The sequence below is a fragment of the Trachurus trachurus genome (genome assembly GCF_905171665.1).
Source record: "Trachurus trachurus genome assembly, chromosome: 16".
Classification (NCBI taxonomy): Eukaryota; Metazoa; Chordata; class Actinopteri; order Carangiformes; family Carangidae; genus Trachurus; species Trachurus trachurus.
Genome location: NC_139902.1, coordinates 3,411,960 through 3,424,977, shown reverse-complemented (window position 1 = coordinate 3,424,977; position 13,018 = coordinate 3,411,960). Strand labels below are relative to the sequence as shown.

The window sequence follows — 13,018 nt, the reverse complement described above, 5'->3', positions numbered from 1 at the left end:
TGCACACACAGAGAGGACCGCCCCTTTATGCCGTTCTCTCTCCTCATTGGATAAAACTTGTAGGATACGAGAAAAGTTTTCTCCTCGGCTTACAGCAGAGCAGAGTGACTGACAGACCCGTGTTTCGGTCCAAACACTCTATGTAAGTGATTCCCGTCGGAAGATAGAACTATTTAAGACTTATATTAACACAAACATATCGCTTACTTCTGCTTTAACCGCCATCGGTGGCTAGTCACGTTCTCCCTGCAGTGTAAATTCCCAGCAGAGTCGCTGCACCCAGCACTTTCCCTCCACTTCTGGGACCCGCACGTCAGCTCTGTTGATTAAACTCTTCCACTGATCTGCTGTCAGTCCCTCGGCCTCATGTTTCATTTAAGCCTGTGGTTTTTAATCCTGCGCTGTGGAATGAGTTCCATGATCCTTTTGGCCTTGGCTCTGCCACTCTGTAATTGCCAAACAACACTGGGGCTGGTTGGTTGAGAGGCTTCGGCTTCGCCCGCTTGCAGAACGTTCGTCTTTGCAGGTCTGCGGTTTTGCGCCCGGCAGCACCGACATAACGAGCGCAGAGTACACAGCGACACGAGATCCACAACAAACAACAAGCGTGTTTACCTGCTGCCTATCTGCAGTTGCTTTGGAGACGTTTTTAGCCTGTTATGCTGAATAACATCAGAGATAAAAGTGGAGGGAAACAAAAAGGAAACGCCAACAGCGTGCTGGTGGTGCTGGGTGCAGCATCGTTTCAAACCGAGACCTTTAAAGGCGAGGAGCAGGTTTTAATGAGTTCTAATGACGGCTCCCGTGACCCGTTTTAAATAACCAGAATTATTGACAAGCGTCTTCAGCGTCACTCTGTAAACATTACTGAGGCCTCCCACTGAGAGCACATCAGTGTGTCACTCCAACAGAAAGAGCTAATTCAAGACAGGAACCATTCCCCCCGTGTGCCGCCTGCAGCTGGGAACCGAGCATGAGTCACAGTGTTTCCCGAACGCAATTCATGTGAATGAGTTGAAATTGTTTTTTATAGAAACACCAAGAAAAAACAACAAGATGAACACCCACCATCATTTGACCTGGGTGATATGAAACAAATCCGCAGAAAAAAAAAGCAAACTCACAGCTTATAATAAAAGCAACAGCTTGTGTTCCAAAAATGACATACATACATTTTGTTATTGCCTCTGAGTCAAACCGTATAACCGTCAGCTCATCTGACAGCTCTGGCCACAAGAACTTTCCAAAAACAAGATTTATGCACCAAAGTCTGACGTTTGTTGATCCATTCAAACACACCGATCTCCTCCACATGCAAACTGTTCAACGTCTAACACAACTTCTGACTTCCTTCAACCAGCAACATGGACTTTCAGAGCCACTGAATCAACTCAGTGGTCATTTTAAAGCTCCCATATTGTAGAAAAATGTCCATGTCTCTTTTTTGATTAAAGCTCATGTCTATGTTCTATATAAAAGTTAAAGTTTATGTAAGCCTTCGTCCGCAGGAAAGATTCATACCATACTGTATTCAGAAACTGAGCCATAAAACCAGCCATCAGGACTTCTGTAACTTTGTGATGTCACAGCAGAGCAGTTACTGCTCTCAGCCCTGCCACAAGCCAAGCCCACTCTTATTTTAGACCTTGCTACTTTTACTTCTTTTTAAATCCCATTTTAGACCTTGCTGCTCTTATTCACTGACACAAGTTTGTAACGGGTTGTGCAATATTGTTGTTATTGTGTATTTTTGTGCATGATGTGTGTTTGTGGTCTTGTGTTGTCTTCCACTGCTGGTAACATTGTAATTTCCTGCAAAGGATGAATAAAGTATCTTTAACTTTAACTGTGGTCCACCATCCAAACTTGTAGGATTTGGTTTCTCAGAGTGTTTCTATCAGATGTCTCAGGAAACAGTCAGCCAATCAGAGACTCAGTGCTGTCTCTCTTCTGATTGGCCAACGCCGACCTGAGAGCAATGAAACAAGCAAATTCTGCGAGAGAGGTGATAGATTTAAAATTTAAATAGCATAACGATACTTTAGTCATAGATTAGTGTCCTGCACAAGACGTTGATGACTGCTGTCATCATGACTTCACATGACTCACAGAACGTGTAACGACATTAACATCACAGTTATATGAGTTATGTATCATACAGGTTAAGATGGGACTTGAACGTCTCACAGCTCTTGTTATTTTGTTATATTCCCTCCGGTCTGGATGTGTCCTGTCCTGTGTGGGCTGCGTCTACAACTTGAGTTTTTTAATGTCTTGTCTTGTATTTCTGTACCCTCACTGCAAATCAATTAACCTCTGGAATAATAAAGCTACGCACTCAATTGTGCTATACTGAAAATGATGTAAATGGGGATGGACGAAATGTTCATTTAGCAGGACGCTCGCCAACGCAGACATAAAAGACACCTCGCGGGACGTTTTATGAAACACAAAGCCACTATTGAGTTAAATCAACACCTCTTGTTAATTTGAAGAAAAAGAAAACAGACTTAATGAGCTTCCGTAAATCTGTTTGAGCTATTTACAGTATAATAAAAAACTGTCCTCCCAGGGAACGTAACAGTATGAATTGTTTATAAAAGCACCCAAAGCGACTTATGTATATTTACAGGTTTGATGTAGTTTGTGAATCACAGCTATAATTACACCTATATATAGGTGCCAGTACCTAAATACACACAAGAAGAAAGGAATCCAAACCTCAGAGTGAAACACAAACTTTCTTTTCATAAGCACCAACAACTTTCTGTCAAAAAAGAAAAAAAATCCTCATTTTTGTATAATTTTTTCCTTTTCTCTCTCAAAGCTACAGACTGAAGACCTCTGGGTATCCAGGTCTTTAAATGACTCTTGCCTGTAGATAGAGCAGCTTTAATAAATGATTCATGCCGTCACCATAAGGTATGCATCCATCTCTACTGTGCCTCCATTCTGCCTCCCCTCAGTTACATGTCAGGAATGAATAAGGAACACATGTGTCCAGCTGTGGGGGGTCCAGTCATCTGTTCTTATACTGTATGTACAACTTCTCTATATATAGGACAAATGTTCTTGTTTGTGTGTCCCTTGTCGCCCTTGAAAACTTCAGACTTCTCTTCCAGCTCTCTTGCTCGCAGTCTGTCATGCTGTGATGAACACATAGGTGTGTTATGTTCGCCTGCAGCCACACTGTGTGAGGAACATCCATTAGCTGCAGAGGGGAGGAGGGACTTAGCAGCTTCTCAGGCTGGGACTCCTAACTTCCAGCTGCCATTTAGCAAAAGTCCCGGGAATAACACAGTACTGACTTATAGGAGACGGTTCCGGCTGATATTGTACAATGCTGATGGTTTATAACTGAACTGGATGGAATAATTGAAGCAACATTTCATAAGCTAACCTGCAGCTGATAGATGACTAACTGATGATATATTTATTAGAAAGCTCCGGGCCTCTTTTAGTGTTAGTCATCATTCTCAATGGTGATAACTATCTTTTTTGTTCATCGCTGAAAAGTGGTGACATCTCCATGGAGAAGTCTGACGAGCAGATGAACGGCTCAAACATCCATCACAGTTCTGTTTTACTTTCTGTTTCCATTTCCTCCAGATGATGGGGTTTGAGAAAATGACAGCTCCAGTTGTTTATACATACAGTATGTTGAAGTTGAAGTCTTTGGGGAACACAGGTGGAGATAATATGATCCTGCCATAGAGCCACAGACAGAATGCTGCTGCATGGTGGCTTCCTCTATCCTACCGTCAGTCAACACTGACTTCTATTAATGAGGCTATTTGTGTGTTTTCTCTGAACATGACAGGTGGTGGATTGTCGCTCGATAAGAGCTTCGGGCATCATTGTGTTTTCAGGTTATAAAACCTCCTCCAAGCTGTTACCTCTTCAGGGCAGACTAGAGGCTGCAGTAAGTCAGGGCTAGCTGCTTAGCATGCTAACTTGTGATTTTTCCCTGAAGTGACTTTCCAAGTTGTCCAGGTATCAGCCTTTCTGTTGGTCTGATGGCTCCTGTCTTCAAACTGTTGGACTGAACATCACTGTAATGAGTTGTCCTATCCCATCAAATCCTATACTATTATATCCTATCCTGTACTATCCTATCCCATCCTACTGTATACAATACTATCATATGTTATTCTATTCTATCATATCCTATCCTATCCTATTCTATACTATCATATCTTATCCTGTCCTATCCTATCCCATCCCATCTTACTGTATACAATACTATCATGTGTTATTCTATTCTATTCTATCCTATCCTATCCTATTCTATACTATCATATACTATCATATCTTATTTTATCCTATCCTGTCCTATCCTGTCCTATCCTATCCTATCCTATCCTATCCTATCCCACTGTATACAGTACTATCATATGTCATTCTATCCTATCCTATCCTACTGTATTCTATCATATCTTATCCTATCCTGTCCTATCCCATCCTACCCTAAACAGTAACTCATGAAGCACGTGGCAGTAAAAAATAATACACATTTATTTATTTTAGAGCAGCCACTAAATTGAAACTGCTCATATAAAAAGAAAATATCCACTGCAGATGATGATTTCAGGGTCTGAGGCCCTTCTGCCCTTTTATTGTTTGTCAGAATAACCTGTTCATGTTTTTAATTTGAGCGTAATTTATTTTAATTTATTTTATGTATAATGTTCAGTTTAATGTATTTTCTTTTTTCCATATACAGTATTGTTTTGTGGAACGTATGTTTGTATGTATGTTGTATGTGTACTTGGGACCCCCTCGAAAATGAGATGCTGCATCTCAAGGGGCTATCCCTTAATAAATTCAATTCAAATCCTATACTATATCCTATCCTATCCTATTGTATACTATCATATCTTATTTTATCCTGTCCTATCCCACTGTATACAGTACTATCATATGTTATTATATCCTATCCTATCCTACTGTATACTATCATATCTTATACTATCCTGTCCTATCCCATCCTACCCTAAACAGTAACTCATGAAGCATGTGGCAGTAAAAAATAATACACATTTATTTATTTTAGAGCAGCAACTAAACTGAAACTGCTCATATAAAAAGAAAATATCCACTGCAGATGAGGATTTCAGGGTTTGAGGCCTCTTCTGCCCTTTTATTGTTTTTTTTTCCTCTTTGTTTTTTTATTAAAACTCCTATTTCATACAGTTCCTAGCCGCTGTTCAAAAACAGAGCATTTTCTGAAACCTAATATTGGCAGCAGGGCCTCGAGTGAAAAAAAAAAAAAACCTGATGGTGCAGGCTTCACTGAGGGAGGGAGAGAGAGAGAGAAGAACAAGCCAAGACTGAGAGAAATGCATAGACAGAGAGAAAATGGAGGTAGAAAACAGAGAGATGGAGTAAATCTCATCTGGAGGGAGACAGAATCATTGGTGTGGTAAAGGAGGATATGGCGTCTGAAATCTGACCTCCTGGCCAGTGCTGATGGGGCTTACGGGGCCCCTAATCCCGGGATGAGGTGTGCTGTAGCTCTAGTCTCTAAAAAGGATCTTGGGATGTAGCCGGCCCCGTAAGCTTAAGACCGGCCCTCTACACTTTCTCCTCCCCCCTGTTCCTGCTTCTCTCCCTCCTTCAGCTTCGAAGAAAGAATAGAAGCCACCATCGCTGGCTCCTAGCCAATCAGCTGGATCCAATTTATGAATGAGCGATGTTGAGAGCTTCTCCAGGCCTTTGCAATGAGGGCTTAGCATGCTATGGGGGTATATTCATTCCCTAGTGGAGCTGAGGAGAAACTCTCCCTCTGTGTTGAGACACATGATGGGGCCCAACATTCCTCAGAACCCCAAAAATAGATCTGATCCTGAAGCTGAGGAGCAGCTCCATTAGAGGGAGTTAAAGGGACAGTTCACCCAAAATTCAAATTTCTACTACTCATCCTCATGTCGACTAAGAGCTGTGAGAATTTTCAGAGTCCTCCGTGCCTTCTCTGAGTTACGGGCGCAGCAGTATTTGTCCATACATTGGTTGTCAATGGATACCAACTTTCTTCGTCCAAAAAGACACACCAAAAAACATCCAAATACCTCCACACTGCTCGTCTGTAATGTCCCTCTTGTATTGAAGCCCCGACATGAGAAATTGTTCAGAAAAAAATTTAATAAATCTATATTTTAAGCTTGTTTGTAGCGGAAGCTCCCAGTGTCTCAGTTCACTGCTCTTCCTGTGTCAGTGCGAGATTTGCACTGACCGGCGGAACAATTTCTCATGTCGGGGCTTCAATACAAGAGGGACATTACAGACGAGCAGCATGGAGGTATTTGTATGTTTTTTGGTGTGTCTTTTTGGACGAAGAAAGTTGGTATCCATTGACAACCAATGTATGGACAAATACTGCTGCGCGGACCCCCCCGTAACTCAGAGAAGGCACGGAGGACTCTGAAAATTCGAATTTTGGGTGAACTATCCCTTTAAAACAAAAGGCTGGAGACGCTGGAAGGCTGTGGAAGCAGCAGCACTGTCAACATTTTGTTTCACACTCTCTAAAGACATTTACAGCAGACTGTAACCTGTGGCGGCTCTGTTCACCGGCTGATAAGTCGATGATTACACTGAACGTGGCTGTTTCACCGCTGCAGCTACAACTTACAAGTAAAGGATTAGTCATTTACTGTAGTCTATACAATTTCACCACAGTCCAAAGGGACATCTTCATCCCACCAGCGGGCTCAGACCCAAAAGGAGCTTTTACAAGTATTTACACGGGGCTTTCAGCGGTAACCTCACACCGAAATATCAGGTCAACCGTCGGCTGACGTCTTGGTTCAACCAGCCAACCGCACGTCAGCGTGAGTGATAGAGACATCAATCAGCCGAAGCATTGCTGCGAAAGCAACAAAACTGGCATGATTGAGAGACAAGATCAGTGAACACGGCGCATCCGTGTACCCGAAAACAACTGACTCCACGGAAAAGTAAACCAGAGACTCTGACTGCTGCTTAAATACAAACTGCCTCACAGATTGTTTCTAAATTGTTAAACTGTTTACAAAAGTGTAATGGGAAAAAAATCATTCTATGTTCAAATGAAAATGGGGAGGAGGGTATTTATCTGTCAGAGGATGACTGCTACACAACTATCTTCATCTACAGTTCTGAAAGATGATTAGAGTTTGTTTGGAAACCTCTAATCCTCCTTTTTACCAAACCTCATGTAAAAAGACGAAAGGAGCAGTGTTGGACAGGGTGTGGACAAATCTGCTGGTCGTGGGCAAACACACTTAGCCAGGAAGTAAATGTCTCTCAATGGGGAGTGGCCAGTCTCTCTGCACAAATGAAATGAAGTGCAGGAAACTGGTTAGAACCACCCTAATGCTGCATTCACATGGAAACAGAGAGAAGACAGAAGACAGCAGACAGACTACAACCACGGGATGGAACGCAAGAAAAAAACAAACAAACGATGCAACAAAACGGCAAAACGTTACATGTGACAATATGTTGCTATGCCGATGGCGTATTGTTTATAACTAATTCTTGTGTATGATCTAATGTTATTATCATAGCTATACATCTATGGCGATTAAATTCTCATTTCTCTTAAAGCAGAAGTAAGCGATCCGGTCATTTTGGCTAACTTCTTGTCAGCCGATGGAATTAGCAGCCCCCGCCCTCGTCATGGATCTATTGGTCCTCGTCCCTACGTCACCACATTCACGCGCATCCCTTGGCTGCACACACAGAGAGGACCGCCCCTTTATGCCGTTCTCTCTCCTCATTGGATAAAGGTTGTAGGGATACAAGGAAAGTTTTCTCCTCGGCTCAGAGCAGAGCAGAGTGACTGACAGACCCGTGTTTCAGACCAAACACTCTATGTAAGTGATTGCTGTCGGAAGACAGAACTATTTAAGACTTATATTAACACAAACATTCCGCTTACTTCTGCTTTAATGTCGCATTGCAAACTGAAACTCATGTTCACATCCAGTGAATTCTGTGGCAGTGGATGGTAAAAAGTTACAATAATTTAACTTTGGCATTGTCGTTCACAGTTGCCGTCTCTGCCGGCCTCGCCCAAGTTAAAAGTTCTTCTCTCGTCCAATAAAGTGACATCCTGTTTGCCGTCTACCGGCAGCGTGACACACACCAACTACAACGTCCCTCGGTTCGTGCATTTAGGATGAATCCCTGATGATGTCATAGAAAAGAAGAACGTCTCTCTTTGAAATCTTGATAGTAGCAAATCAAAAGGTCGTCAGGAGGAGGAAGCGGTTGAAATGGGACCCACTGAGGTCGAGACAATGGCTGGACATTGTAGAGGAAATGCACTCCATGGAAAAACCTGACTCATCACCTGAGAGCTAGAGCAGAGACATCCCAACAGACAGGGAAGACATGGACTTCATTCAAGGACGGATCCCAGATTAGCAGACATGAAAGAAGAGGGGAAAATAGAAGAAAACATCTCCTCTGTCTCTCTCTTTGTGTATCTTTACAATACTCAACATGTGCAGGGACGGGGACAGGGGAGGAAGTGGACCGTCTCACGACTATATTAAAATGAGGAAGATGTGTTTCTAAAATAATAATACTTTATGAAAGAATTCCACGTTTCTGTCTTAGCCTTTTATACCAGTTAACACCACCCAACATGACGACTGTAAATCCCGGGGATATGAAGCTATCACAGCACATCGGACCGGCTTCTTATTCCAGACGACAGGATCCTGTTCATTCAAACATGAGGCTCAGGCAGATCTCAGATCAGACTCGTCCTATAACAATATTCCGCCTTCCCCCCCAGACCACAGCTCTTCTCCTCAGGTGGCAGCCACAGCACGGCCCCCCCACTGCTTAGTTCATTTCTTACTCTCACTTACCTGCCAACACCGCAAATAACCTCAAACTACTTTTTTTTCTGGGGAGGGAAAGTGGGGCCTACCAGCTCAGTGAGCCAGGCACATAATAACATAACATCTGCTATTTGGTGCAGGCTTTTGTCCAAATGCATCTAACAGCATCATGAGTGGACACATTTCTTAAATTGGTAGCTGCAGAGGAAATTCATCCTACTTGAGTTACCTGGCAGAGCTGGTGCCATTTGCTTCCCGGTACTCAGCCCTGAAGGAAACCTTACATTCATGGTCTGAGGCTCCCAGTGTGGTCTCAGTCTTCAGGGCTATTTTCCTGTCCACCTTGACATTTTCCATACTACTCTCCTTTTTTTTATGTACATGTTAATATGTACATTTGTTTGTTTCACTCTGAGCTGCCCTGCAGGTAAATCTATAGGAGCTCATGGTTTATTTAAACGTGACAAGCTCGGTGTGAAGCACAGTCTTCATCAGGACAAACAAACAAAATGTATTTTTCTTTGTTCTGAAGGGATTTTGTTCAATGTTCTATTCTATTTTTTATACTCAAAATCCACAACCTGCAACCTGTGTCTGTCCTGCTTTTGTTGTGAAAGTTTGTCATGTGGACCTCTCTGCTTTGATTCTCCTTTTAAATGTTTATCTACTTGGTACTTGGTGCACATAAATCGAGCTGTTGTCCAACTAGCTTCCTTCTCTTGTCTATGCTAAGATCCCTGCTGTACAGTTACTGAGCTAATTGCAAACAGAGGTTACTTATTAGCAGTTATTGAACTTTTAAAATCAAATACCTAAATATATATATATATATATATAAAAACCTTAAATGATGCAATCTGTATGATTAATCAGTAGATCGTCTATTATGTCAGAATCAAATCTGTCACCAAACTGTTCTTGAATCTGACCTGGATTAAAGAAGATCTTGATAATTGTCTGGCTAGTATATTTATAGGTTATTTTCATCATCTACACATATGTCACTCAGTCTACCTATAAAGTTAAAGGGATAGTTCAACAATTTGGCAAATTGGCCCATTGCCATGAAATCCCTATAGTTTTAGGAGTAGGTTCGTTACCTTTAATTGTCGGTGCAAGCTGTTTTTAGAACGGCGGAGCAGAGCCGCGAGCTGCTCAGGGCTACGCTACGGAGGCTCATGGGATTTCTTGGTTTCTCTCATCAAAGTCATCAAATACACAATCCAACAACTCCACAACGCTCTGGTGGACAAGTTGTGACCTGCACATTCACCACGCTATGAGATAATAACGGAACGTTACAAGATGGAGTTGTTTTAGAGGTAAATGCAAAGCTGTAAAGAGACTGCTTGCTGAAAAACTGCCCCCGATGGGAACGCGCATCAGCGGTTTTGCATGAATTTACCTCGAAAACAACTCTGTTAGTTGTTTTAGTGTATTGCCTGTGTCTCAGTGCAGCGTGATGCGCCGGTGTTTCTCAGTGGGGGAGAGCAGAGACCTTTCTGCTCCATCTAGTGTACGTTGTAGCTCATACAACCCCACTTCAAAAAAACGGAACTATCCCTTTAAGTTGCTGTTCATTCTGGTCTGACTAAACCTTTTAGTGTCAGTGTGTGTGTGTGTGCGCCCATGGGCGGGGTGAGCGGACGGAGGTGCTGCTCTACAGGCGACTCACTTCTTGCAGGTGCTGTAGTCGGAGCAGCGGCTGAGCGGCACGCGGATCACGCAGCTGGAGAAGGCCACGAACAACGCGTGATGATCCCGGTCCAGCTCCAGACCCAGAACCCTCCTGTCCTCCCCCCGCACGTTACATCTAGGAATACAGGAGGAAACACAGGCCGTCACCATCACACGTCTTCCACTTTACTTTCAGTTTTTCAATTCTGTGCCGCATGCGGACGGCGGCCGCAGTCTGGAAATTATACAGAGGAGCCGGGTGTGAATCAAACTCCACGCAGATAGATAGACTGAGAAAACAACAAAAGAAGACAGAGGAGAGGGAAAGCATCCCCTCTAGCTGTACAGGGTGATGCAAAGTGTTACAATATACCAAAGAGTGGGTGGGCAGGACAGATCAAGGCAGAACACAGAGAGGAGGAGAGAGAGAAAAACAACAAAGACAGATACCCAGAGTGAAGAACACAGAGGGAAGAAAAGAGGACAGACAATTAAAGGGGGAAAAGATGGAGAGCTTCAACTAGAAAGACTAGAAAGGCTGTCTAACTTGTTGGGGTTGTAGACGTCGATGTCCTCCAGGAGCTGCGTGCTGAAGGAGGCGTTGGCTCCCTCGGTGCTGGCCAGGATCTTTAGCACATGGCCGTTGTCTGAGCCCAGAAACACCACCGTGTAGTTCTTGTAGGGGCCCGCAGACGTGTCCACCGCTATCTGGGTCAACTTGAATCTGCATAAAGACAAGTCAAAAAAAGACAAACGGCTTTGTTAAAAGCAGCGCGGCCAGTAACAGGACACTCAGGAAGGTATAACAGTGATATTGTTAGTGTACTATTCTAATATATGTCAACAGAACACCTGTTTTACGAATGCGAGACTGTCCAAAATTTGTGGAAATCTCTCCACGACTTAATATCATCCAGTTCCATAAATATTGATTTCTGGTCCTTTCAAAACATTCAAATAGTGTAATCCTCAAAGATAAAAAAACAGATTTTTTGGTGAATAACCTCATTATCATTACTAAATACACAAGTGTCGATATGCCAAATCCCCACCTTCATGGCTTGTTATATATATCCTTGTTACAGAAATGTTTGAAACAAATTAATAATCCCCATGCAGATAAATTGTACATTTATAGCAAATCTTAACCTGTCATAAACCATTGTATTTGTTTAGTATGAACTTGTTAAAATATTTTTTTCTTTTAATTGTTCCTTTATTTATTTTATTCTCCTTTTTCATCTAAGATCTGTCGTATGTTTATTTTTATATGTGATAAGCGATGCAACCACAATCATTTTTCAGTTTGAATTATCTAAGGAGGTGTGAATTTAATTTATATGTATGTAAAAGAACTGTTTATCTTTGAGTATGTCATTGTTCATGTAATGTGGCATGTTTAAATAAAAATAAATAAATATATATATACTGTATATGTTTATTCTAATATATGTCATATTACCACTCTCATTAATCCTATTAGCGGTGTGTTGGTGTGTTGGTGTGCTTGGCAGGCTCTCATTCTGCTGGCTGGGGAATCAGAGCAGCTTCTTCTGACTCTTGAGTCCACTACGTCATCCAGCCGTGACGACATGGACTTTTTTTTTTTTTTTTTTTGGAGACAGAGCCTAAGGAAAGTTACTCATAAAAAAAGAAGTCAGGAACTATTTGAGGCTGTAGGGACGAGGGAGCGTGGAGTCTGAAGCAGCTCACCTGTTGAGCTGTGGAGGAGGATCAGAATGATGGAGGACTAAGGAGCTGCTGTTAATGAGATTCAGTCATTATTTCACTTCTGAACACTGGGACCTGGTTAATTAGTCAAATAAAACAGGAAGCTATGATATCATTTAGCTAAATGTGGACTGTTTAGAAAGCATTAAATCCTCCCTACCGCTCCTATAGGAGACAGCATGAGAATTTATTGTTCCTGCAGAGTCTGCACTGTTTGTGCTTATGCAGTTTGGCTCGAGCTATCGTCGCATCATGGGTAATTCAACTAATTACTTTTTATATGATTTAACCCCTTAACACCCAGTGGCCTGCCCAGGGTCCAGCAGGCCCCTCGCGTCAATTAGAAGCAGCACAACCCACAGGCTAGAGGGTGTTAAGGGGTTAATAAGTGATATAATTATTTTTTAGCTGAGAGTAACTGGGACAACGCCGGTTTAAAGTACAGTTAGAGAGTCTTTCTGAATAGACACGACACTCTAAATTGAAGCTGACGTTTCCATTAAAGCCGAGGTTTCATTAGAGGGAGCTAACAATGGCAAATATGCTACTTAGCATCCTGACATTGTTGTTTTGCTTTGTCAAAGTTAATTTCCCACGGTAAACTAAACAAACAGCGGGGGCGAGGCGCTGAGCTCATTGTGTAAAAGCATCGGCGTGCAATCAATCACTTCATCTGGCGGTGCACCACCGTTCCCCGCCACCGTCGCCCACTTCCTTTAATCCCTTCATCCTATTAATTCATGTACCCATCATCCACCCATCCACCCACGGCCCAT

The 13,018-nt window shown here is 42.5% G+C and overlaps 1 protein-coding gene across 1 annotated transcript in view; it reads right to left on the bottom strand.

The window, feature by feature from the left end:
• sema6cb (semaphorin 6Cb) overlaps positions 1-13,018 on the bottom strand; it is a 142,099-nt gene that overhangs the window by 42,952 nt on the left and 86,129 nt on the right. The window contains exons 13-14 of the mRNA XM_083989804.1: positions 11,059-11,235; positions 10,510-10,647 (exon numbers count right to left, since the gene is read on the bottom strand). Of these exons, the coding sequence (XP_083845930.1) occupies positions 10,510-10,647; positions 11,059-11,235 (315 nt within the window). The remainder of the gene's footprint in view (positions 1-10,509; positions 10,648-11,058; positions 11,236-13,018) is intronic.